A 26397-nucleotide genomic window follows, 5' to 3' on the forward strand; every position below is an offset into this window, starting at 1 on the left:
AGGACCCACTGATTTCATAGAACTCCCATCCCTTCTTCCAAAGAAGGCTAAAAAGCTCTGGAAGGGAGAGAGACTACTGCATACCTGATACATCAACTTACTTTCACCTCAAAATTCTCCAGGGCTAGGGAACCCAGAAAATCATACAATTTAGTGGAAATTTTTCTTGTATTTGGAAATCCAATTACTTCCAAGCTCACAGCTGTATTCAAAATGAGGGTTCTGAGCTGTTAATTTCTCTATTAGAACATAACAGGGCTTCCCTGTTGGCACAGTGGTTAAGAATCTGCCCACAATGAAGGGGACACAGGTTCAATCCCTGGTCCGGGAAGATGCCACATGCCGCAGAGCAACTAAGCCCATGCACCACAACTACTGAGCCTGCGCTCTAGAGCCCGCGAGCCACAACTACTGAGCCGCGTGCCACAACTACCGAAGCTCGCAGGCCTAGAGCCCATGCTCCGCAACGAGAGAAGCCACCACAATGAGAAGCCCGCGCACCGCAACGAAGAGTAGCCCCTGCTTTCAACTAGAGAAAGCCCGCGCGCAGCAACGAAGATCCAACGCAGCAAAAATAAATAAATTAAAAAGAACATATCAAATAAGAGGAAACTAGCCAAATTAATCATAACAATGATGCTAACACAACACCGGCAGCTGTCGGACTGAGGACTTGTCGTGTGCGGGGCCCCACCACCTGGACGTGGGAAGCGCTTGTGTTCCCCCCCCCCCCCACCCCCCCCCCCCCCGGGTGACAGCTGGCGGAGCCTCAGAGGCTGCACAGGAGGGGGCAGCCTGGGTGCACCGAGGCCGGGGAGGAGACCTGCCCCAAGCCCAGCCCCGGCCGGCCTCCCCTCAAGGCGTCCTCACAGCCACAGCGCTGCTCCTCGGCCAGCAAGACTCTGCGCCCTCTGCCGGGGACCCGCTCGCCCAGCCGGCTGTCTGGGCTCAGCGGCCATGGCTCACGGGCCCAGCCGCTCCGCGGCATGTGGGATCTTCCCGGACCGGGGCACAAACCGCGTCCCCTGTATCGGCAGGCGGACTCTCAACCACTGCGCCACCAGGGAAGGCCCCCTGAATGGTCTTTTGCTTGTTGGTTTATTTCTGTCTCCCTCCCTCCACGGCGCCCCTGAGGGTGGGTCCTTGCCCACCTCTGTGAGCCCCAGGGGAGGGCCAGCCACTGCCTGTGTCTGCCAGGCCATGGGCACAGGCCTGGCCCCTGAGAAGGACGGCATCTGTTCAGACACCCACCTGCCTCAATGGAAAGGATCCTAAGGAGCCCCTGTGGCTTCCTTAGTCCCCCAAACAGCATTTCTTAGGGTCTTATTTAGATTTTTAGTCTAAGGTGGAATTCTTCTGGCAAGGATCGATCACTCTGACAACCCATGATGTAGAAGTTGTCATGGCTCTGCTCCCCCAAACCTGGGAGCCCTCAGAATCCCCGTCGGAGCTTTCTTAAAAGCCTAGGCGTCCAAGGACGCTCCCCCCAACCAATGGAGGGGAGCCCAGGAGTCAGCTTTTATCCAAAGCGCGCCGGTAATTCTGGCCTGAAAACTTCCCTCTGTGGCTGATGAGGTCGGGTCTCACGCTCTGTAACCAGGACGCGGCAGGAAGATGAGAGCCCGCAGGCAAGGGGAGGGGCGCGGACGGGACTGCTCCCGCAGTGTTCCCGAGGACGACGGGGGCCGAGCCTCACCAGCACGCCCGGCCCGCAGCGGCCAGGCTCCGCTCCGCGCTCCCGCAGGCGCACAGCCCTCATGCGCTCCAGCTTGCGCCTGCGCACGGCGTCCCCCTCACGGCCGGCGCCCTGGGGCTGCCGCGTCCCCTGCCACGGGGGCGTGAAGAGCAGGGCGGCCAGCTCACTGTCCACGGTCGGCCAGCTTCTGCGCTTGGACCACATTTTTCACTGCTGGAAGGTTCAAAGGGAGGGCCAGAGGTTAAAGGTCAGAGTGTTTATGTTCTCTAAGCAGCCACGGCTCCACGCCCTCCAGAGCCAAGCCTCAAGCTTTTCATAAACCCTCAGAGGCTGGTAAAGGTGGAAATGACGCACCCTGCCCTCCACGGCATCCCTCCCTTACCAGCCTCTCACATAGAAGGGATTCTGTCTCGGTGCTTAGATACAAATGTATTAGTGCCCACTAGGGGGTCTGCTAGGGAAAGGTCAGCGTTGCAGAAGCTCAGGCTCTCAGGATTCCCAGACGCCCTCGCCCAGGACCGGGCCCCTGCTCACCTCCAGCCCCTGCAGCGAGCACCCCCGATGCCCAGCACACCGTCCAGGCTCTCAGGCACTCTGTCCTGTCGAGGTCCCCAAACCCCCGCTGGGTGCGGTTATCAGGACGCCCGAGCTCAGATCAGGAATCGGGGGCTCCAGTGAGCTGTGCCCTGAGGCCTCGGGCCAGCCGGGGTGAGTGGATCCCAGAGCTTCTCCTCTCTGCACCCGGCTGCCCCCGGCTGGCTGGGCCCTAGAGCACCATCTCCTTCAGGGGCTCTACTCGAAGCCTAGACCGACAGGACAGCTGTGTAGCCGACAGACAGAAGCCACGATAGGCCAGGCCCGGCAGGCAGGAGAGCTATTTTCTCCCTCCCACCACTGGCTGTGCCACTGGCATGCACACGTGGCACCTGCCACGTCACAAGCTGGCACGTGAGATTCCCGGACAATCAGTAAACCCAGCACAGGCAGGTAGTGAGAGGGAGCGCCCCAACTTAGCACCTTGTCCTTCCTTCAGGCACCCCCAGAAACCACGGGAAGTGACCGCGAGCCTGAACTCCGCCGGCTGGACCCCACTCCCCGTCCTCGAGTATCTCTGCCTCCTGCTGATGTGCTCCACGTGGTGGTGAAGCAGCTTCCCCTCACTCGCCGCCTCTTCTTCCATCACACGTAAACAAGTGCTACTTCCAGGTTCTTCGGGTGCCATGAGATGGTGCAGACGTCTCAAGTGGCCACCCCAAAAACAGCACTTTTCGTGTGTCTGGGGTCCAGCTCCATGGGAACGGGAGCTCCAACCTGGATCGGGCTCAAGCAGCCCGAGGCCCCCGGTCCCGAGGGGAGGGGCCAGGGTGGGAGACGAGCAAGGCTGGGGGGTGATCAACTGGCCTGTGTGTTCAGACTGCATCACCCCGACCGTGGGGGTGATGGGACCATGTGGGGACCACACTGCTGAAGCCAGGAAGCATCTTGCGAAACCTCGGCACAACTTCCCGCTTCCGGAACCTTGCCCGGGGGGAGGAGGACATGGCTTCTGGTGGAGTGCCCGGCCCTCTGGTTTTGACCAAAATAGGGATTGGAAGACTGATGACTCCAGAGCTCTGGATCCCTCAGCAAATCCTCACTGTCACAACTCCCGCGCTGCCCAGAGGAGCCCCCGACCTGCCGGGCCCAGGCCGTGGGTTTCACAAATCCTCTCGTACCTGTCCCTGGGGCGGTGTCGGGGGGTGCGGATGGGAGGCACTCCCTGCTCCGTGGAGCCAGCTCTCCATCCATCCTCTTGGTGGCCAAAGGGACCAGCTGGGGATGGGGAGGCACTGGCCCCAAAGCAGGAAATCCAGATTCTAGTCCAAGTTCACGACCCCTAACCACACAACCGGCCCATGTCACCTGACCCTCTGTGTCTCAGTTTTTTCAACATTAAAATGAGGAAGCTGGTCCAGAACAGACTCTCAAGCCTGCCGGGCTCACGCAGCATGGACCCATTTGAGCATCTGAATGTACCTGGGCTGCTCTCCCGGGGAAGACGTACGAGGACCCATAAAGTTTGGGCTGGAGTTTCAGGGGACTCGTGGGATTCTGGAGACCTTCCAAGATGGCACCAAAGGCCTCCCAGTCCTGCCCCCCGCAGCTCTGGAATTCCCACCCAGGGCACAGGTTCAAGACCAACAAAGTCAAGGGCCGTCAACACAAGACGCTCATGGCAGTTTTCCAATCCACATGAGATGACCTGCAACCTCTGGGGCTGCTCCTCAAAGGGCACCTCCCACTTTCATTCCAATGACAAGTATTTTACATTCAGGTCTGGGGGGTCATTTGAAAGGGGACGGAAAAACTTCCGTGTTATGCGATATTTTCACAAGCCAGGTGTTTATCTCCCAAGCTTCTCTTTTCCCCAACATGGGGAGTTTCAAATTAGTTTTTAAAAAACAGCCTGTGTTCATCCCGACCTTTTCCTCCCGTCCCTTCCCTGGGAGAAGCAGCTACCCGAAAACAATGCCACTCCTAGGACTGTAATCTCCACCAAGTAAACACCGGCGGCTTCCCCAGGGCCCAGCCTAGAGAGCGCTGGGCTGACGAACGTGGTGACTCGACGTGGCCTGCAGGTCACTGAGCCGGAGGCGGAGCCACGACTCGGGCCCCCAGGATCCAGAGGGCAGGGCCCCACGACACAGTGTGCACGCATGTGCTCCTGCACACGCACACACGTACACACACGCACACACACGCAGCCCCCCGCCTCTCGCTCTGCCCCACCGCCACCGAGCACAACCCCCAGCCTCCACCCGTAGGCCCCTCGGTCTCTCCACTCACGTCTGGGAGCCCCGGGCGTGAGAAGACCACCTCCCGAGAAGCCGGTGGCTCCGTCATTCGAGACGACCCGTGATCTGGAAGGTGGCAGTGAGCTGGGACTCCCCACTCTCCGTTCACACAAGTGACCTGAACGAAAAACACCCCCCCGCCCCGCACGAGACGTAAATACCAGCACAGAGTCGATGACACTCACCCGGATCCCCACCCGCACCCCACTTTCCACTCTCAGGTTGGAGTTCGTTTTGCAGCAGAGAAACGGCGGGTGGGCAGAGGCACGTTTCCTTCGGGCTCCCTGCTCTCCAGGTCCACACCCTCCTCTGTCTGAGCAGCAGTCTGCTTTCCCACCACGAGTCGGCGCTCGAGATGCTCAGGGCAGGTCTCCGGGGGGCCCGGCCCCAGGCTCTGGGATGGTCGCAGACTCTCCTGTCAGGCCCTCGAGTGTCATGCTGTTCCAAGAAGGGCCTTTTGTGCCCTTCTGCAAACGTCTGTGCCCAAACACACGCCTCGGGGGAGACACCCCTGAGAGCCCCGGTACCTGACCGTGAGCCGGGGGTCAGGGCAGCCTGCCCTCCCCAGAAGGCCCACGGGAGAACTGCAGATACAGTGGCAGCGGAGCTCCCAGGGGAGCCGTGGTCACACACACAGCCAGGATCACGGGGTCAAAGAAAGGAAAGGGGCTCTTGGATCTCTAAATGATGAATGACCCCGTAAAGCCTCAGAGGAGGCTGGCAAAAGACAGCCTCAAAAAGCTCGCCTGAGGGCTTCCCTGGTGGCGCAGTGGTTGAGAGTCCGCCTGCCGATGCAGGGGACACGGGATCGTGCCCCGGTCGGGAGATCCCGTGAGCCATGGCCGCTGAGCCTGTGCATCCGGGGCCTGTGCTCTGCAGCGGGAGAGGCCACAGCAGTGAGAAGGCCCATGTACAGCAAAAAAAAAAAAAAAAAAAAAAAAAGCTCGCCTGAGCGGAGAAGCTGCCAAGCACGAGGACGGCCCTCTCCCACAGAAAGAGTCACAGGAGACCTGGGCGTGGGTGACAGAGGCCTGGATCCGCGGCCTCGCACTTGGCCGCGGCTGTGAATGCAGAGGCGGGGCCCCATCCAGACAGGCGCCGACCCTGCCTCTGTCACACCCGAAGGCCTGCACAGCATCACCCCACCTGCTGGCCCACGCCTGCCACTCGCTGCAGAACAACCAGTTTTAAAAGGAAACAAAAGCCACGACACTTTTTTTTTGTTCAAGGACTGCAGGACGTACAGAGGAAAGCACAGCGCTGCCACATCGTACAGTGTGCCGCGCACAGCATAGGTCCTCTGCCTCACAGCCTCCCTGTCTGGGTATCTCAGGCCCTTCCCGCGAGCTTATCTCTCTCTTGCAGGCAACGTATGAAAATGACAATTTAAGATAACGCATAATGGAGCTAATCTTTCTTCTGAAGATAAGATTTTAAAACCTGGAGTCACTGCACATTTGTGGGCTGGTGAATTAAAAATAAAAATAACCAACACAATCTTGGAAGCAGAATGCTTCCAGCAACTCCCTCAGTCGTAGGAGCTTTTGAATAATGCCTGCTTCTCACACACAGCTCATTTATTTCTCCAGAACCTAATTGAGTTTTGCCGTTTCCATATTGTCTGTTTTCCAGGCTGCCGGGATCCTACATTTGTAACAAGGGAGCAGAAGCCTCAGACCTGGCTTAATGAGCTCCGCGGCTCACGCCTGCTGTTCCGTCCCAGCCCTGCCTGCCCCATGCTGTCGGCACAGGTGGAAAGGGCCCATGGGGCTCAAGGTCTAAAATCAGGCTGGGTTGTAAGGAATGGAAAATTCCCCAATAAAACGACAGAGAGGTTTGAGTCCAGAAACCTCAGATGGCTTGGTGTTGTCCCGCTTTCAATCCTTCCTCAGTCCCCTCGAGGGGGATGGAGTGGGCTTGTCACTAGCCCCACGGGGGCTCACACTGGCCTCTGCCCTGAGGCGGGCACAGGCAGGTATGCCCGGCCTAACGTCCCCTGTCCCATCAGGGTCCTCAGTGGAGCCCCCAGAATGTCCAGGCAGAACCATCCCAGCCACACCCAGCCCCAGCCCCCTACCCACATGGAAGGAGGACTGGGGCTTTCCTCAGCGTCTCTGACGAGCAGCTCTTGGGACATCATCTGACGTAAGGTCAAGGTGCTCGGCTCTGAACAAGCACGTCCCTCTGCCCCTCTGTTCCCAAGCTGTGTGGTGCGGAAGTTTAGGAACAGTTCTCTCTTCTCTCCTCCCCAATGAGGCAGTGCTATGAGCTGAAACTCCAGATGAAACTCTCTCCCGAAACCAGTCATCTTATTTGAGGATCGTCACAGCGATGCCCCACGGATAGTACCAGAAATAAAACGTGGGCAAGACGGAGACAGCTAATAACACCAAACCCCGACCAGAAATCAGGAACACCAAACAACTGGTGCCAGGGCAGGCTCAGTGGTCAGGGGAAGATGCTCGGCGGTCAAGGGCAGATGCTCAGCGGTCAAGGGCAGATGTTCGGCGGTCAAGGGAAGATGTTCAGTGGTCAAGGGCAGATGCTCAAGGGCAGATGCTCGGTGGTCAAGGGCAGATGCTCGGTGGTCAAGGGAAGATGCTCAGTGGTGAAGGACAGTTGTTCAGTGGTCAAGGGCAGACGCTCAGAGGTCAAGGGAAGGCTCAGTGGTCAAGAACAGATGCTCAGCGGTCAAGGGCAGATGCTCGGTGGTCAAGGGCAGATGCTCGGTGGTCAAGGGCAGATGCTCAGTGGTGAAGGACAGTTGTTCAGTGGTCAAGGGAAGGTGCTCAGTGGTCAAGGGCAGATGCTCAGTGGTGAAGGACAGATGCTCGTGGTCAAGGGCAGACGCTCAGCGGTCAAGGGAAGATGCTCAGTGGTGAAGGACAGATGCTCAGTGGTCAAGGGCAGACGCTCAGTGGTCAAGAGAAGACACTCAGTGGTGAAGGACAGTTGTTCAGTGGTCAAGGGAAAGTGCTCAGTGGTCAAGGGCAGACGCTCGGTGGTCAAGGGCAGATGCTCGGTGGTCAAGGGAAGACGCTCAGTGGTCAAGGGAAGACACTCAGCGGTCAAGGGCATACTTAGCAGTCAAGCTAATGAGAGCTCTTCTGAATTCCTACTGAGTGCTGATGCCCACGACGTGACCACTGTCCTGAGGGGGCTCATATCCCAAATGGGAAGAAGAGTAGCCACCCAGCAACAAGGGCAAAGCTGCCAGGGACTCTTACCCACGTTAGCCAAGGTCAGGTGCAGCTGGCCCTTCACCACCGTGTGGACGTTGATGGGCTTGACGCAGCCAAACCTGGTCACGTCTCCACTCACCACCATGGTGTCCTGTTCGTGCTCTGTCGCCACGACCTCAAGCTCATGTGAGACCTGAACAGCTGGGCGCCCTTGGCGGAGGAGGTGCTGCGGAGGAGAAAGGACCGGTCAGAGGGCGGCCGAGGCAGGGGCTATCTGCTTCCGAAAACCCAAGTCCCTGCTGTCGGGTGTTTCCCCCAAATCCTTATTAACAAAGTGCATCCCGATTCACCCACTGAGCAAACCCCAGGGATGCACAAGTGGGCCTGGCAGCCACCTGCGTGGAACCCCCTGCACACGGAGAAGATGAGAACACGGCACAGAACAAGGGGGAATGCTGAGGAAGCCCAGCTCCACGTTGGCGGGAGCCCCGAGGAGCCTCCATTGGGCCCCTCAGGACGAAGGTGTGCCTCCAGGCAGGGGGAGGGCACGCCAGGCCCGGGTGGGACACAGGGGGCTTCAGTGTAGCAGAAAGGCGGGCAGCAGGTGCGAGGAGGGGCCGTGGGGCGGACGGAGCTGGATCAAGAGGGTCCTTTCCGACCCCACTCTTCTCTGCTAATCAAGTTTAACCCTTCAGAACCCTCCTGAGCCCAAGAGCGAGTGGGGCCGGCCGGGAGGGAGGGCTGGGCCCCTTCTCCTGCGAGGCCCGGGCACGTCACCAGGCCTCTTGACCGTCACGCGTAAATGGAAGCGCGGGGCCACGTTCAGGTCCTGCTTCTGGAATTCTGTCCCTGTCCCTCCAGCACTTGTCCTCTGCCTGTCTCTGGAGTGGACACGCCCAGACCAGATCCCTCCTGAGCGGGTCTGGGGCTTCCAGCTCCGAAGACCCTGCTTGCTCAGCAGCGCTTGTCCACATAACGCCAACACGTTCACGGGCCAGGAGCCTCGGCAGCCAGACGGGGTGAAGACCCCTCCAGAGGGTGGCCAGTCAAGGCAAGGAGCGACGCCTGGCTGCCCCAGGAGCAGTGATGCCAATAAAAACAGGGTATCGCGTCTCACCTAGGAAACTGCAGAGGTTTTTTTTCCCACCCTGTAAAGGGTGGGAAAGCAGGCGCCTTGGTCATCTTCCGGGAAGAGCGCCGTGCCGGGCCCCTGGGCCCCCTGCCCGAGGCTCCGTATTTGTGCACCCGTGACTTGGAAACGCAGCTTTGGGGCGTTCTCATTTGGGGAGAAGATGATGGAGTCAGACCTGGGCTGAAAGCCTGGTCCCAGCACGACCCGGGGCTTCGGCTCCATTGCTGGACACGGGGATCAGGGCAGCAGTCCCAGGGCCGGGCTGAGGACACCGCAGCAGAGCGGGGGTGCAACCAGGCACCAGCAGCGACCACCGCGAGATCCCAACGATGCTGGCGCTGTCACCGCTCAGGAAATGAGCTGGAGGGGTGAGCCAACATGACCCTAGGATGTTCCCTGCAGTGTTTCCACCAGGACAAGGCGCTTAATTGTCCAACAACGGGGGACAGTGCAATGAGCTGTGATGCGTCTGGAAACGCAGGAAATAGCCACAGAAGGCCACGTAAGCACCTTGACAGCTCAGGACCTGGACTTACACAAATTTTCCATCTTTTCTACATAGATGTTAAAGTGAAGATTTGCTTATTTTTAGAAAGTAAAATTCCATTTTATTTAAACCACTTCTGTGTCAGTAAACCGGACAGCACTTGTCAAAGGGGCTCTTCATGGAGGATGAGATCAAATAACCCCTCCATGCGCTTCGCTCGCCCCTCCCTCCCCTCGCCTCGCCCCGCCCCGCCCCTCCTGCCTTTCACCTCACCCCTCCCTCCCTCTTTCTATTCATCCATTCTCAGCCATGCCCTACCCACGGTGGCCTAGGACTGTGCTGGGGAGGGGTCAGTGGCCATCCCATTCCCACCCTCCATGACATCACTGGCCAGCGTAGGAGACAGACGTGCCATATCCATGATGACCTGGGGGGGCCTGAGGAGTGAGAACACCAGCCGACACCGGCTGAGTCCTCACCAGCTGTGACCCCGCCCCATAACTCTTTGCACACTGCCCCCCAGCTCCCTCCACTGTCCTGAGGGCCTCAGCCCCTCAGGGAAGGGCCCCGAGCCCCAGTGGATGGGACAGTTATAGCCCGGGTCAGCCACCAGAGGAAGGGAGGGACGGAGGAGCAGGCAGCCCCCAGAGGATGGGGGGCACGGGGCCGGGGCCGCTGCAGTACAGGAGCCACGAGATCCTCGCAGGTGGGGTGCTGAGGGGCAAGGGGGGGACGGGACCGGATCTGCAGGCCTCAGTGACCAGCCATGCAAGGCTCAGGCAGGGAAACCAAGGGGGCCCGTGGCTGGAGTCCAGAGGGAAATAGCTGTGTGGGATGAAGGAAAAGTGAATGAAGGTCAGAGAGATTCCAGAGCTGCAGCGATGGTGCTGTATCCTCTCCCCCATCCACCTCAAGGCAGGGAGGAAAACTCTCGGGACAGCATGTCGGCAAGTGGATGTGGCCCAGTGCCTGGCCCAGAGGCCGCCATGTGACCCCACGTTGACCCTCTGGGGTCCTGGTCACACGAAAGGGAAGGTTTGGGGAGAAACCCTGGGAAGAAAATTGAATTAAGGCACGGACTTCAGTTTTAGAATATGAGGAGAATGGGAAGCACAGTTAGAAAACGAATTAGCTTCTGATTCTAGTTAGAATGAGAGAAGCACAATTCATGGAACTGAGAACAGGCGTCAGGAAACATTTTCCCACCCCATCATTCATTCATCCTGTCCTCCGTCCTGAGGGCACACCTCTGATGGACCGGCCAGGCTCTTGGTGAACAAGCCTGATCCCGAGCTGCTCTCAGGAAACATCCATCTTCACCGACAAGGGAGCAGAGGTGACGTTGCCTGGTGGGTGGGTTCACAGGAGGAACTGATAACTGGGTGGATGCACCCTAGCATGATCGAGCTTAGACTCTGTGAACATCCTTTCCTTTGGGGAAGGAGAGGACTCGGCAGTGTCTTGGATTTGTGAACCAAGAAGCCAGGCCCCTGGACAATGCCCAGGGCTGGGCGATGACCCACACTGCTGGGCGACAGACCTCACAGAAAGGACCGCGGGGAAACGTTACCTTCATCTGAACGGCGGCGGATCCGACGAGAAGCAGGGAGTCTCCATCCCAGATGTCGATCTGCAGGGTCTGCATGGCCAGGTAGCGGGCAAACCAGCGCTGCTCCCCGGGTCTCAGGAATCCAGGACCCACCAGGTACTTCAGCTGAAAGCCCGGAGACCCTGTGCAAAGAGGCCCCAAATGTGCCCAGAAGTAACTGGAATCATTTATCACCTTTACACTTGGAGGAGTTTCTGCTCTGGTCATGATGACTAATTTCTGCTTCTGTCAGAGTTACAGCTTAATAAATACATTAATCAAAACATTATAAAATATCTAAATTAACAACATGAAGAGTGGTGTTCAGAAGACTACATTTCTTTCCAATGTATACAATAAGCTCCTCCCCAAATAAGACTGACGCTTTTTACCAAGTCCTAGTGAAACAGTCTATGCTGGATAAGGACAGATGCCCCGACGGGCCGGCCAGGGAGTATGACTCTGGGCGCACAGGATTTAGGGAGAAATGCTGTCTATATCTTCTGTCAAAACCGGGTGGTCACCAGATAAAGAAGATGCGGTACACGTACACAGTGGAATACTACTCAGCCATAAAAAGAGAATGAAATGATGCCATTTGCAGCAACACGGATGGACCTAGAGATGATCGTACGAAGTGAAGTAAGTCAGACAGAGAAAGACAAATCTCATATGATATCGCTCATATGTGGAATCTAAAATATGACACCAGTGAACTTATCTTCAAGACAGAAACCGGCTCACAGACACAGAGAACAGACTTTGTGGTTGTCAGTGGGGAGGAAGGTGGGAGAGGGACGGAGTGGGAGTTTGGGGTTAGCAGATGCAATCTATTATATACAGAATAGATAAACAACAAGGTCCTAGTGTACAGCACAGGGAACTATAGTCAATATGCTGTGACAAACCGTAATGGAAAAGAAGATGAAGAAGAATGTATATATGTACAACTGAATCACTTTGCTGTACAGCAGAAATTAACACAACATTGCAAATCAACTCTACTCCAATAAAATTCTTTAGAAACCGGGGTATTCACACACAGGAGCATGGAGAGCTCAAACTGAGACGCAGCTCAGCACACGGTGCCTAGGCCACCCCGATGCCTCCCGCCCCAACGCGCCCAGGAGCCCCACAGAAGCACAGGCCTCTCCAAGGTCGCTCCTGGTGCCAGGCTTATCACGACGAGACAGGAGACAGACTGCAGCCCCCGCCTTCACCTTTGCGAAGCGGCATCACCATTAAGCCTAAATTGGCAAAGATGTCATTGAAGTCACCATTAGTTAAAGTGCAGGGACAGCAATGCAGGGGAAACACACTGAGAACAACATTTCTGCCCTTTCCGTCAATAACATAACAGTATTTACGTGGCCCCGCTGAGCAGAACGCTAACCCCAGGGAGGAAGGCGGACGTTTGCGCGGCAGCCCAAGCGGCCCCGGGCAGGCTGAGACCCTCGCCCCGTGGGTGCCCACACGGCGCCCTCTCCGCTGTCCTCAAGGCCAGGACAGTGCGGTCGGCGGGAGCAGTGAAGCAGGTCCGGACAGGACCCAGCTCGGGGCGCGGGGGGAGGGCCCCCAGTGGGCCCAGGGGATACAGAGCAAGGACCGGCGGGGCCCTGGCTCCCACCACGGCTGGAGCGCTGACAGAAGCGCCCTCCAGGATGGAGGGACAGGCAGCAGCAGCACAAAGACCACGAGAGGGGCTGGAGTGACACTGCACACAGCAGGCCAGGCCCCAGTGTCCCAAGTCACAGGGCCCGTGGAGGCCAAGGTCACGCACCACCCCGGCCCCCAACGGCCAGGTCTGAGAACTAAGCGGCCTGCAGCACCTGATCAGTCTCCCGACACCCACCCTGAGGCTGGCTCATCCAGGCGCAGTGAGGACTGGAATGAGGACCAGGGAATGAGGAAGGTCGAGCTCGAGCACCGACGGCAGCGCCTACCTGCTGGGTCCCGCTGGGCTGCAAGGAAGGGGCAGCGGTGGCACCGGCCTCTGATGTGGGCCAGACCGCCGGCTCCAGGTGCACACGGACATGACCGTGTGGGGCGACCCCCAAATGACACCCACAAACACCCTTCCCTGGGCGCCCTGCACACTCACCCCAACACCTCCAGTCCCACAGAGCCTCCACCCGAACTTGCACTCGCACCTGAACGCAGTAGGTCCCAGCTGGACCCCGCGTCTTCCTCCCCAGCCAGCTCCCCCTTGCGTCACCCCAGAGTGCCGCCCAGCACCGCGTCCTCCTGACGCCCTGGCTGGGCTCCATCACCACCACATCCCGTCAGCTGCCGGGTCCCCTCAATACGACCATTAATTCACACGCGGCAAATGTCCCAGGCCCTGTGTGGGGTCGTGTGGCAGGACAGGATGGACAGGGTCCCTGCCCTGATGGAGCTCACGGTCTCGGGGGGACACTTTGAGCCCAGAGCTGACAGTGTGCTGAGTGTCGCACACGGGGGCCATCCTGGTCTGGGCACAGTCCAAGGCCCCTCATGCTGAACCCTCCCAATTCCTCCCCACTGTAGGCTCGGACCCCTTTGCTCCTGTACTGACTCCTCGGTGGCCTTCCCTGAGGTCCAGGGCCCCCACAGTCCATCCCATGGCACTGCCAAAGCGTCCACAAAAGGAATCCTGTGTCGTCTCCACCCCACTCAAAAACCTGCAGTGGCGCTGACCACTGACTCCTGGGGGTAGTGGTACCACCCCACAGGGTCTGCCCAGGCTCCCCGGCTTACCACCCTCACCCCTTCACAGACGCCGCCCAGCCCAGCTGGGGTCCCTGCTGCACCTCAGTCCTGCCCCACCACCACGGCCAAGTCTGGCAGATGCTCTGCCTCCAGCTGGACGGTCCTCCCCCACCCCTCTTCTCAACCTCCACCCCTCCTTCATGACAAACACCTCCTGCTCCGTGAAGGTAGCCACGACTCCTCTGATGACAAACACTTTATAACACTACAGTCTACAACGCATGATGAATGTGTAACAGCTTGGAGTATCTATGCACCAAATAACAAAGCAGAAATCCAGAGATGTAAGAAGAAACAGATGGAAACACAATGACAGTGGAGACCAAACGACCGCTTTCCTTTCAAGGCAGGTCAAGTGGACCATAAATAAGTAAGGATACAGAAGACCAGACCAGCTAATCCATAAGGCAGAGTGTATGCATACACATACAACATGGTACCCCAGTAACAGAGAATATATCTTTTCAAGTATATTTGGAACATTAATAAAAATTTACTGTCTATTTCACCACAAAGAAAACCTAAATACGCTCCTTAAAGTAGAAATATTACAAATAATATTCTCTGATCACAATCCAACAAACTAGAAATTGGAAAAAAATTTCAAAACAATTCACTTATTCTTAAATAATTCTGTGTCAAATGGAAAACATGATCAAAACAGATTTTTTTAGAATAATAATAATGAAAATACTACTTATCAGAATCACCAAAACATAAAGCAATAATCAAAGGAAAATTCATAGCCTTCAATACTTTATATCCACAAGAACAAAAGAATTAAAATAAATGAATTAAGCAACTCAAACAAATTAGGAAAATAACAATAGAGAACACCAAAAAGAAAGCAGAAGGGGGGTAATAATAAAGGGAAATGCAAAACCTAACTGATTAAAAAACAAGAAAATAGCAAAACCTATTTAAGGTACACTTATGTGCCTTCAGAAGACAGGGAAGCAGAAATGAGCAGATGGGAAGACATCCCTGCTCCTGGGCAGGTCCCCTCCTGTCCTTCAAGGGCGGTTCCCCTCTTGTTCATCTATGAACTTCTCCAGAACCCCAGATAGAGCCTAACAAGTTCACATAGAAAACTAAACCAGCAAGAATGTCTGGAGAACGGTGCAAAAAAGAATAGCATAACACCTCTGATCAAAGAGCGCGACCTTCGTGTGTAGACAGACAGTCTCATGAAGAGTCTGGTGAACTACAGCCCACAGGCCAACCCAGCTGAGAGCTAAGAATGGCTTTTACATTTTCTAAGGTTGTGAAAAACAAAAGTCAAAAAAAGAAGAAAATGATTACAGAGAGATCGTATGTGAACCCAGAAAGTCTAAAATATTTATGATCTGGACCTTAACAGAAATCCATTTGCCAACCTATAGTCTAGTGGAACAAGCAAGAAAATCCAGAATGACACCCAAGTAATACAAAAAAGTTTGCCTTCTGATAAGGGTGGCTCTCAAGTCACTGGGGAAAAAGACAAACGTTTTAATAAATAGTACTGGGTCAACTGGATAGACATTTGGAAAAAGATAAAACTGATCCATGTCTGCCATCACACAGCAGGATAAACTACATAGAGATCAGAAATCTAAACGTAAAAAATGAAACCTGTAAATCCTAGAAGAAACCACGCACAAATCTCTTGCTGAGCTAGGGGAAGAGAAAGACTTTGCACCTGTGACTCAAGAATCTAGAAGCAATAAAAGACTGACACATCAGACTACACGAAAGTAACACCTTTACATAGCAAAACCCATCATAAGCAAAGCAAAAAGACAAACGAGAAAGTAGGAAGCATATTTGCAATGTATATCACAGGCAACAGCTAATCTTCCTAATACAGTTCCCAAAACAGAGGACAAAATAGATGAAAAATCTGATAGAGAAATGGAAAAAGATATGAAAAGAAGTTTGCAGACAAAGACAAAAGATGCTCAACTTCACTCATTACAAGAGAAATGCACATTAAAACTTCATTAAGATCTATCTCACATCAATCAGAATGTAACAACCTATTTTGCAGAGGAGGCCAAAAGATCTCAGGCTAACAGAGAGGAGGTGGTGCTGTCTATCAACACCACTGAAGCCTTTTATCCTATAACCCCACTGCCAGCAATCTGCCCTAAAACATACCTCCATACACAGAAAACACGAGAAACACAAGGTTACTCATTGCTGCATTACCTGAAACAGCAGAACCCTGGAAAGACCCAAACCTCCGTCAGTAGGACGATGGCTAAATAAACCACAGAACCTGCACCCACTGTAGGACGACGTAGCCATAAAAACAATGCAGACGGTTTCCACATGGAGTGGAACTCGGGATGGAAAGTTAACTGAAAAGAGCACAGTGAAAAGGTGTATTTGGTATGCCACCTACTGAATAAGAAAAAACAAAAAAATAAAAACGTAAATATTTGCTTAAGCCAGAAGCTAGAAACCTGGTCACCCCAGGCCGGTGGGCAGGTGGGGGCTGTCTAGAGGGGTGAGGGTCGAAGGGAGCCTTGAGTGCTCACTCAGCTACGGTTTTATGTTTGGGGCCACGTAAATACTCCAATCAGAAAGGAAAGAAGGCAAATATGAAATTGAAAACAAACTGAAACCAACAAATTCGACTGAACATCAAATAGGCAACATAACTCCATAGAGAAAAGAATGAACACAAGGGCTTTGGGCCACACGCACTCACGCTACATCCTCGGTGGGACACAACCCAAGACCAGAAGAACACAAAGAAACCTGAACTTTTGTCAGCCATGTATCGTTAGTATTCAAACCAGCGGTATAATTTTGAAAATACATTGTGTAAATTATAAGGGAAAGTAAATAAGTAAATATATTATCAGGAAACACGATTTTCGGTTTAACAGGAAAGAGATACAAATAAAATATTTTAGGGAAAAGCCTCTAAATTTAAATTAGAAATATCAAGGTGAGTTCATGTTTTAATATACATGTCCCAGCTCTGCCCAGGGAAAGGCCTAGAAGCAGTTGAGACCCCGATCAAAAGTGCCCGGATTGATGGGCTTCCCTGGTGGCACAGTGGTTGAGAGTCCGCCTGCCGATGCAGGGGACACGGGTTCGTGCCCCGGTCCGGGAAGATCCCACATGCCGCGGAGCGGCTGGGCCCGTGAGCCATGGCCGCTGAGCCTGCGCGTCCGGAGCCTGTGCTCCGCAACGGGAGAGGCCACGACAGTGAGAGGCCCGCGTACCGCAAAAAAAAAAAAAAAAAAAAAAAAAAAAAGTGCCCGGATCGTGATCTTTAGAAAGCACACGCAGTGGGAGGCCAGGCTCCCGGGAGAAACGGGTGACCGGATCTGAGGCAGAAAAAGCACAAGGCGAGGCTGGACACCTTTGCTCCAGAAAGGGAGGAACTGCCCAAAGTCCAACCAGAGCGTGTCAACAGACTCAGGCCAACCCGAAGGGCTACAGCTGGCCAAAGACGAAACAAAGAGCTAGGATACACAAAACCTGAACTGTCACTATTAGAGTAACTATTACAGTAAGTTCTTACCCTGAAAATTAGAAATTAAAGGGAAAGTATTTAACATTTGTTCTGCCTTTTTTGGAGAACAGATATGTAGTTCACTCCTGGTGGATGAGAGAAAGTCTCTTTCAATAGAAGAATGCCAGCTCATAAAGGGAGACCAAATGATAGCATTAGAAGAATCACCATCTTGAAAGCTCCATTTAAATAGCTGATCCAGGCAAAGCACAGCCGAGGATGTTAGGACGGTAGGTGAAGGGCTGTAGGGGTCGGATATTCACACGAAGCCCAAGAACAGCCCCAAGAAGTCTTCCAAGTGCAAAGGCGGAAGCGCCTACCTCTTCCCACTGGAGACACCTGGGCGGGTGCCCCTATCAAGTGCTCACACTGGCACCCTCACGGTGACACGGCCTGACCTCGGCGCCTCCGATGGGATGCACGGGCAGCACGCGGCCTCAACGATGAAGAGTTCGCACCAAATCCAGGATGGGACTGAGCCCTCAGCCCTGCCCCCAGTGGACGAGAACTACTGAAGACGAACGAGGTAGACAGCCAGGTGAGGAAACAATCAGACACATGGAATGTGGGACATTCTACAACTCGCTCAGTCTCTTCAAACAGGCACCAACACGGGACAAAGAATGCAGGGGACAAGTCTCAGTGAAAAGAGACTGAACACATGACTACAGGTAATACATGGGCCTGGACTGGATGTCAGAGCAAAACACAGCTATAATGGACATATGAGGGGAAATGGGAAAACTTGACTATGAAATTCTTTATAATCTTAAGTATGATAACAGAATTGTGTGTATAGAAAAGGACGTCCTTAATTTTTTATAAATTTATTTATTTATTTATATTTTATTTTTGGCCGTGTTGGGTCCTCGTTGCCGCGCACGGGCTTTTCTCTGGTTGCGGTGAGCGGGGACTACTCCTTGTTGCAGTGCGCGGGCTTCTCATTGCAGTGGCTTGTCTTGTTGCAGAGCACGGGCTCTAGGTGCACAGGCCTCAGTAGCTGTGGCACGCGGGCTCAGTAGCTGTGGCTGGCGGGCTCTAGAGTGCAGGCTCAGTAGTTGTGGCTCACGGGCTTAGTTGCTCCGCGGCATGTGGGATCTTCCCGGGCCAGGGCTCGAACCCGTGTCCCCTGCATTGGCAGGCGGATTCTCAAACACTGCGCCACCAGGGAAGTCCCAGATGTCCTTATTTCTAAGTAATGTGTGCTGCTATATTTAGAGGTAAAGTGTCACCACGCCTGCATTTTACATTCAAATGATTCTGAGGTGGGGGGAAAGATGAACAAAGAGATAAAGCAGGTACTCCCAAATGCACCAGCACAACTTCTGTAGCTGGGGACACGGAATTAGGGCACCTGGAGAAGGCACAGGAAAGACAAGATCCAGTAAGGAAGAGGCGATCAAGGTTGTACTACAGGGTCCAGACCTAGACGCTGGTCTGGTGGGAGATGCCCCTTGGCTGGGATAACTCAGGGGCGGGAAGATGGACGAGAGTTCTTTAGGACAGTGGATGCTCTTGGCTGACCCAGACTCCAGCTCTCACACTAGGGAAGACCCCACTAGACAAAAACACCAAGAGACGCCTGTTAGAAAAACAACATGTTAGAAAAAGAACAGGCAAGAATGCAAGGGAAATAACAAGGAAAGGCGGCCCCGTGCATGTGGTATGGAAGGACGGGGACCAACACAAGCAGATGAAACGGCCACAGACTTGGGGGAACCTTCCTGAAAGGAGCGGGGGACAGTAGTAAGTGAGGAAGTTCCAGAGGCACATCCCACTCTTGAAGAAAAAGAGGAAACAAAAGAAATTCTACTCACAATGTAGAACAGTGACTAGCGTGGCAGAGGCAGCCACCAGGCCCACGGGCCTCAGGTTCCAGAAGCTGCAGTTGCTCCCGCTGGACCAGAGGTGGCAGCCGTTTGGCATGAGCCTGCTGAGGGCTGCCCACAAGGACGTGTGGGAGCCACATCATGGACTCTGGGCACCAGGACGCAGACCTGGAGGGGAAGCGGCGACCCTCCACGAGAACTGGTGGTCAGGGCTGCCAAGACTGTAAACGTCCAGACTTGGCCAGAAGACAACAACGTCTCAAATGCCACTTTCCATAAGTGGGTCCATCCACCAGAAAAGAGCAATTGTGTGGCAGAGCTGAGACCAGGGCTTTTGCTCTCTGGCCTCATGCCCCCCTGCGTCTCTGCTATCATCTTTGGCAAAACCAAACTTTGGATTCTGGGAACAACGTTTTGCTTAAAATAAGTATTCCAGGCTGAGAAGTGACTCACTTCGTAAGCTTGGTGGGCGTGGAGCCACTGCTTTTAAAATCTTTTATGTCCTATTAACTCTCTGCATTCTTTATGAAGGTCACAAACCTCAGTCCCTACCTCACAGGATACACAAAATCAATTCCAGATGAATTCTAGATCTGAACATAAACAGGGAAAAAAGACTTCTAGAAGGTAACATAGGAGGATCTCTTCAAGACTTTGTGGAGACAAACTCATTTTGGGTGTAGCTCAGGAAATCTGCCCATTAAGGAGAAGACTGATAAATTGGACGTAATTTTCATGGAAAACTACTGTTAACCAAAAGATACCATTAACACAGTCAAAGGCAAGGCACAGAGCGGGAGGAGATGTTTGTAACATCTGAAGAAAGACTGGGATCAGGATATATATACGTAACACCTACAAACACCGAGAAACAGACAACAGGATAAAAAATGGGCAAAGCACTTCAAAGGAGGATCTGCCGAAGGCGACAGCGTGTGGAAGGTCATCTGTCAGCCAGGAGATGCCGGCACATGCCCACCAGCAGGTCACGTGAAAGAAACAAACAAAGCCACACACATTACACAACCAGCAAGGACACAGGCAGTTCAGACTTTCTGTCTACTCCAGCGGGTGTGTAAGCTGGACCTGTGCTGCCCCGGGACCCAGCAACTTCAGTCCCAGGCACAGACCAACACAGATGCACACACCAAAAGAATGATCGTATATGATTAAAAAGGCAAGAGAGAGCCGGTACTGGTGAGCGTGTGGAGAAAAGGGAACCCTCGTCCACTGTTGCTGGGAATGTTAAGTGGTACAGCCACTATGAAAGCCTCCTCCAAACCTTTTTTGGAGGTTCCTCAAAAAACGTAAAAATAGAGTTACCACATGATCCAGCAATACCACTCCTGGGTATTTAACCAAAGAAAACAAAAATACTAACTCGAAAAGAAATCTGCACCCCACCCCCGCCATGTTCATTGCAGCATTATTTATAATAGCCAAGATGTGGAAGCTACCTAAGTGTCCACCTATGGATGAACAGATAAAGAAAATGCGGTATATATATATATATATATATATATATATATATATATATATATATAAAATATTACTCAGCCGTTAAAAAGAAGGTAATCTTGACATCTGTGGCGACGTGGATGGATCAGAGAAAGACAAATACTGTATGATTTCACTTATACGTGAAATCTTTAAAAAAAGAATCAGGCTCGTTAAATACAGAAAGCAGACTGGTAGTTGCAAGAGGTGGGGCGGGGGGTGGGCAAAATGGGTGAAGGGGGCCAAAAGGTACAAACATCCAGTTATAAAATAAGTAAGTCACGGGGATGTGATGCACAGCACGGTGACAACAGTTAATAATAACACGGTGCTGCGTATTTGAAAGGTGCTAAGAGAGTAGATCGTAAAAGTTCTCGTCACAAGAAAAACAGAATTTTATAATTATGTTCAATGATGGATGCTACCTAGACTTGTTGGGCTGATCATTTCACAATGTTTTAAATATGTTCATAGCAGCATTATTCAAAAGAGCCAAAACCTGGAAATGATTCAGAGGCCTGTGAACAGCAGAATGGGTAAACACTGTGGAATATTCGGACAACGGGTTTCTATACAGCCAAGATCACGGACAAACTACTGCTACATACAGCAACACGGAGGAATCTCCCAGACATGAGGTTGAGCGAAAGAAGTTAGACTCAAAATGGTACGGATAATATGACCCGTTTAAGTTCAGAAAACAGGTAAAACTGGGCTTCCCTAGTGGTGCAGTGGTTGAGAGTCCGCCTGCCGATGCAGGGGACGCGGGTTCGTGCCCCGGTCCGGGAAGATCCCACATGCCGCGGTGCGGCTGGGCCCGTGAGCCATGGCCGCTGAGCCTGCGCGTCCGGAGTCTGTGCTCCGCAACGGGAGAGGCCACAACAGTGAGAGGCCCGCGTATCGCACAAAAACAAAACAAAAACAAAACAGGTAAAACTGATGCAGAGTGATAGAATTCAGAAGAGCAGTTACCCTTGGGGGAGGTCAACAACTGGGGTGGGGGGTTGCTGTGTAATTTCTACAGCCCCATCCAAATTGGGTGGTAGTTACACAGATGTGTTCACTTTGTAAAAATTACACCTTTTACAAAAATTAACTCAAAATGTTAATTTTTGTAATGTAAAATGTAAAACCATCAAACTCCTAGAAGATAACATAGGAAAAAACCTAGGTGACCTTTCAGATTTGGTGATGCCTTTTTAGCTACAACACCAAAAGCACGATTCATAAAAGAAATAATTGATAAGCTGGATGTCATTAAAATTTAAAACCTCTGCTCTGAGAAAGACACCATTAAGAGAATGAAAAAGATAAGCCACAAGCTGGGAGAAAATAGTTGCAAAACACATATATGATAAAGGATCTGTATCCAAAATATACAAAAAACTCTTAAAACACAACAAATATGAAAACAAACAATCCAATTTAAAAATGCGCTAAAGATCCGAACAGACATCTCACCAAAGACGATATGCAGATAATAAGTAAGCAGATGGAAAGACACATAGGGAATTGTAAATTAAAACAATGAGCTACCACTACACACCTACTTGGATGGCCCAAATCCAGGACACTGACAGCATCAAATGCTGACGAGGATGTGGAGCAGCAGGAACTCTCACTCACTGCTGGTGGGAACGCAAAATGGTGCAGCCACTTTGGAAGAGAGTTGCGCAGTTTCTCTCAAAACTTAACATACTTTTACTATACGATCCAGCAATCGGGCTCCTAGGTATTTACCCAAATTAGTTGAAAATGTATGTCCACACAAAATCCCGAACAACAAACTGGCAGCAACCAAGATGCCCTTTGGCAGGTGAATGGATAAGTAAACTGAGGTACGTCCAGAGTATCATTCGGTGCCAAAAATAAACGTGCTATCAAGCCACGAGAAGCCATGGAGGAACCTTAAATGCGTATTACTAAGCGAAAGAAGCCATCTGAAAAGCATACCCTATATAATTTCAATTATATGACATCCTGGCAAAGGCAAAACTATGGAGACAGTAAAAAGATCAGTAGCTGGCAGGGTGGAGCATAGGGGATTTTTAGGGCAGTGAAATTACTCTGGGTGATACTGTAACAGTGGATATATGATGCTACACATTTGTCAAGAGCCATATAATGTACAACGTGGGGAGAGTAAACCTTAATGTAAACTCTGAGCTTCAGTTAATAACACTGTACCAATATTGGCTCATCGTGAACGTAAGAAGTTGCTAACAGAGGAGACGCGGGGGGGGTGGGAGTATATGGGGCTCTGGGCTAACGGTTCAGTTTCTCTGTAAATCTAGAACTGCTCTAACAAATAAGGTCTAACCATCCTTAAAAATTCAGGGGGCTTCCCTGGGGGTGCAGTGGTTGAGAATCCGCCTGCCAATGCAGGGGACACGGGTTCGAGCCCTGGTCCGGGAAGATCCCACATGCTGCAGAGCAACTAAGCCCGTGCACCACAGCTACTGAGCCTGCGCTCTAGAGCCCGTGCACCACAACTACTGAGCTCGTGCTCTAGAGCCCGTGTGCCACATCTACTGAGCCCATGAGCCACAACTACTGAGCCTATGAGCCACAACTACTTAGCCTGGGTGCCACAACTACTGAGCCCGTGTGCCACAACTACTAAGCCCACGAGCCACAACTACTGAGCCCATGTGCCACAACTACTGAGGCCACACTCTAGAGCCCGTGAGCCACAACTACTGAGCCCACAAGCCACAACTATTGAGCCTGTGCACCACAACTACTGAGCCCATGCTCTAGAGCCCATGCGCCACATCTACTGAGCCCGCGAGCCACAACTACTGAGCCCATGTGCCACAACTACTGAAGCCCACGCACCTAGAGCCCGTGCTCCACAACATGAGAAGCCACCGTAATGAGAAGTCCGCGCACCACAACAAAGAGTAGCCCCCGCTCGCCGCAACTAAAAAGAAAGCCCACGCGCAGCAGCGAAGACCCAGCACAGCCAAAAATAAATAAATACATTTATTTTAAAAAAAAATTCATGGAATGGTGCACTTTGTTGTATGCATGTTATATTTCAACAACAAAAGAAAACGTCTTAAGTGAGGCCCATGAAAGACTCGGTGCTGAGCCAGCTCAACCTTCTGAGGTCTTAAGGAACCCGGTCCATCCGGCGAGAACCCCCAAGTCTGGGCTGCCAAAGGAAGCCCAGATCTGCTCAGTCAGAGGCATCTTTGGCCAAGACTCAGCGGTGTAAGAAATTGCAAAGCCTTTGTGGACTCTGAATTTTAATTCATCATGACAAGAAAATTTGATTCTGGATTTTAATTTCTTTGGACTTCCACTTGCAGGGAAATTTAATTTTTGGACTAATTTCTCTCTGGGCAATTCATAATGGAAAGGGGTTTACAGTCAAATCAGGAGCATCTCTAAGTGGTTGGCCTTTTTTATTGAATTATCTTAACACTATCATTTAACCTCATTGCAGAACCTCCGATGAGCTCCACTGGATCAAGTGACTGGATAGCATTTAGCACGGGAAACAGAATAGGGAATGAATGGTCAGCAATGCATGCAGAGGGGCTCTGAAATCCATGCATTATTCTGATCCATTTCAGAGCCTTCTGGGGACATAGGCTAAACTATCCACTGCTGGTCCTGGGGGGACTGGCAAAGGAAAGGTGGTACGTTTGGGAGCAGTGGTCCCAGGAAGGTTCCACTGCTGGTCCTGGGGGGACTAGCAAAGGAAAGGTGGTGGGTTTGGGAGCAGTGGTCCCAGGAAGGCTGGGAAACAACCCCAGTGGTGACTGGTCCCCTCCCCCAAGGAGGGCCACAGCCCCACTGGCCATAAACTCAACGGTTATGTGAGCTGAGAGAACAAAACGGAGGAAGGTTGCAGGAACACATCATCCCCAGCCCCACCTCCGTGCAGAGGGACGGCCCGTCCACCCTCTGCCCAGCACACCCTCTTCCCAGGGCAAGGGCAGCTCATCGACTGGTGGGTTTGGGGGAAGAAGCAGAGCCCAAGCTTCTCACCCCTTCCCCTTTCTTTTCAGATTTGTCCACAGGAAGAGAGGAGGCCGGGGTCCACAGGCAAGCGGGGGGGCGCAGGTTCAAGGTTGACGGCGGCTGCCCAGCCCGACCTCTGCCTGCCGCTCACCTGATGGGGGCCCGGCCAGCACCACGGGCTCTCGGGCTAACCCCATTCCCACAACGGCTCCGACTCTCCGCACTGATTCTGACCCTGGACGAGGGAACGGAGCATCACCTGCTGCACCCATGACTTCTCGCACCCAACGATTCGGCTGACCCTTTCCACTACTTCTTTGTTTTCCAAGCATTTATGCTCATTTTCTAATTTCTTTCCTTCTACTTTATTGGGTTTGCTCTGGTTTCTTTCACCAAACTTCTTGAGCTGAACAGTTAGATCAGCGTGTTAAAAGATACTTTCTTCTTTACCAACAACATAAGCATCTGAAGCTGCTAATTTCCCTGTAATTTTACCATTTTACTTATTAGCTTTTTTTTAAGTTACTTTTTATTGGAGTATAGTTGCTTTACAATGTTGAGTTCGTTTCTACTGTACAGCAAAGTGAATCAGCTATACGTATACATACATCCCCTCTTTTTCGGATTTCCTTCCCATTTAGGTCACCACAGAGCATTGAGCAGTTTCCTGCGCTATACAGTAGGTTCTCATTAGTTATCTATTTTATACATAGTATCAATAATGTATACATGTCAATCCCGATCTCTCAATTCAACCCACCCACCCCCTTCCCCCTTGGTATCCATACTTTTTTTTTTTTTTTTTTGCTGTACGCGGGCCTCTCACTGCTGTGGCCTCTCCCGTTGCGGAGCACAGGCTCCGGACGCGCAGGCTCAGCGGCCATGGCTCACGGGCCCAGCCGCTCCGCGGCATGTGGGATCCTCCCGGACCGGGGCACGAACCCGCGTCCCCTGCGTCGGCAGGCGGACTCCCAACCACTGCACCACCAGGGAAGCCCGGTATCCATACGTTTGTTCTGTACGTCTGTGTCTCTATTTCTGCTTTGCAAATAAGATCATCTGTACCATTTTTCTAGAGTCCACACATATGTGTTGATATATGATATTTGTTTTTCTCTTTCTGACTTACTTCACCCTGTATGACACTCTCTAGGTCCATCCACGTCTCTACAAATGACCCAATTTCATTCCTTTTTATGGCTGAGGCCACTTTACTTATTAGTTTTGATATGCAATCTTATTTTGTCATTCAGTTTTAAGCCGCCATTTCTACATTGATTTCTTCATTTATCTAGGGAAAAATTAGAAATACGTTTTAAAATTCAAAAAAAGCCAGCAGTTTGGAGCCTTCCAGGGGGAGGGCGGTGAATGATTTCTGACCTTGAGGTATTACGGTCAAAGAATGCTATAAAATTAGATTAGATATAGGGTCTCTTGGTATATGGCAGTACCTGCTGGGTGGCCTAAGATATATACACGCATCTATGAGTAATCAGTTTTCATAAGTTTCAAAGGACACTTGAAAATAACACATATTCTCTAAATTGGCTGTACAAGTTCTATAAGATCATCTCTTTAAATTGTATTTTATAATATTCTCGTTAATTCTCTTTCTGCTTGATCAATCAATTTACTGACAGAAGCGTGTCAAAACCTCCTATGATTGTAGGTTGGTCGGTTTCTCCTTATAAAGTCCATCAATTTGTCCTTTATCTTTGGCAGCTGTGGTTGTTAGAAGTTCACGGTTTCAGAATCATTTTTTCCTAGTGAATTATTCCCTTAATTATTATTTAATGGGCTTCTTGATCCCCAGCAACGCCTTTGCCTTTTGTCACTTTTGTCTGATGTTAATGTTGTTAAACTAATTTCATTTAATATTTTAACACGTCTTTTTCCACCTGTTAAGCTCTACTCAAGAGGCAGC

General features: G+C 52.1%; 1 protein-coding gene across 1 annotated transcript in view; it reads right to left on the bottom strand.

The window, feature by feature from the left end:
- The window catches only part of NPHP4 (nephrocystin 4), a 146708-nt gene that overhangs the window by 11885 nt on the left and 108426 nt on the right, over positions 1-26397 (bottom strand). Inside the window, 5 exon segments of the mRNA XM_032627689.1 lie at positions 1697-1870; positions 1872-1906; positions 4523-4648; positions 7758-7938; positions 10902-11062. Of these exon segments, the coding sequence (XP_032483580.1) occupies positions 1697-1870; positions 1872-1906; positions 4523-4648; positions 7758-7938; positions 10902-11062 (677 nt within the window).

The sequence above is a fragment of the Phocoena sinus genome, chromosome 1 (genome assembly GCF_008692025.1).
Source record: "Phocoena sinus isolate mPhoSin1 chromosome 1, mPhoSin1.pri, whole genome shotgun sequence".
Taxonomy (NCBI): Eukaryota; Metazoa; Chordata; class Mammalia; order Artiodactyla; family Phocoenidae; genus Phocoena; species Phocoena sinus.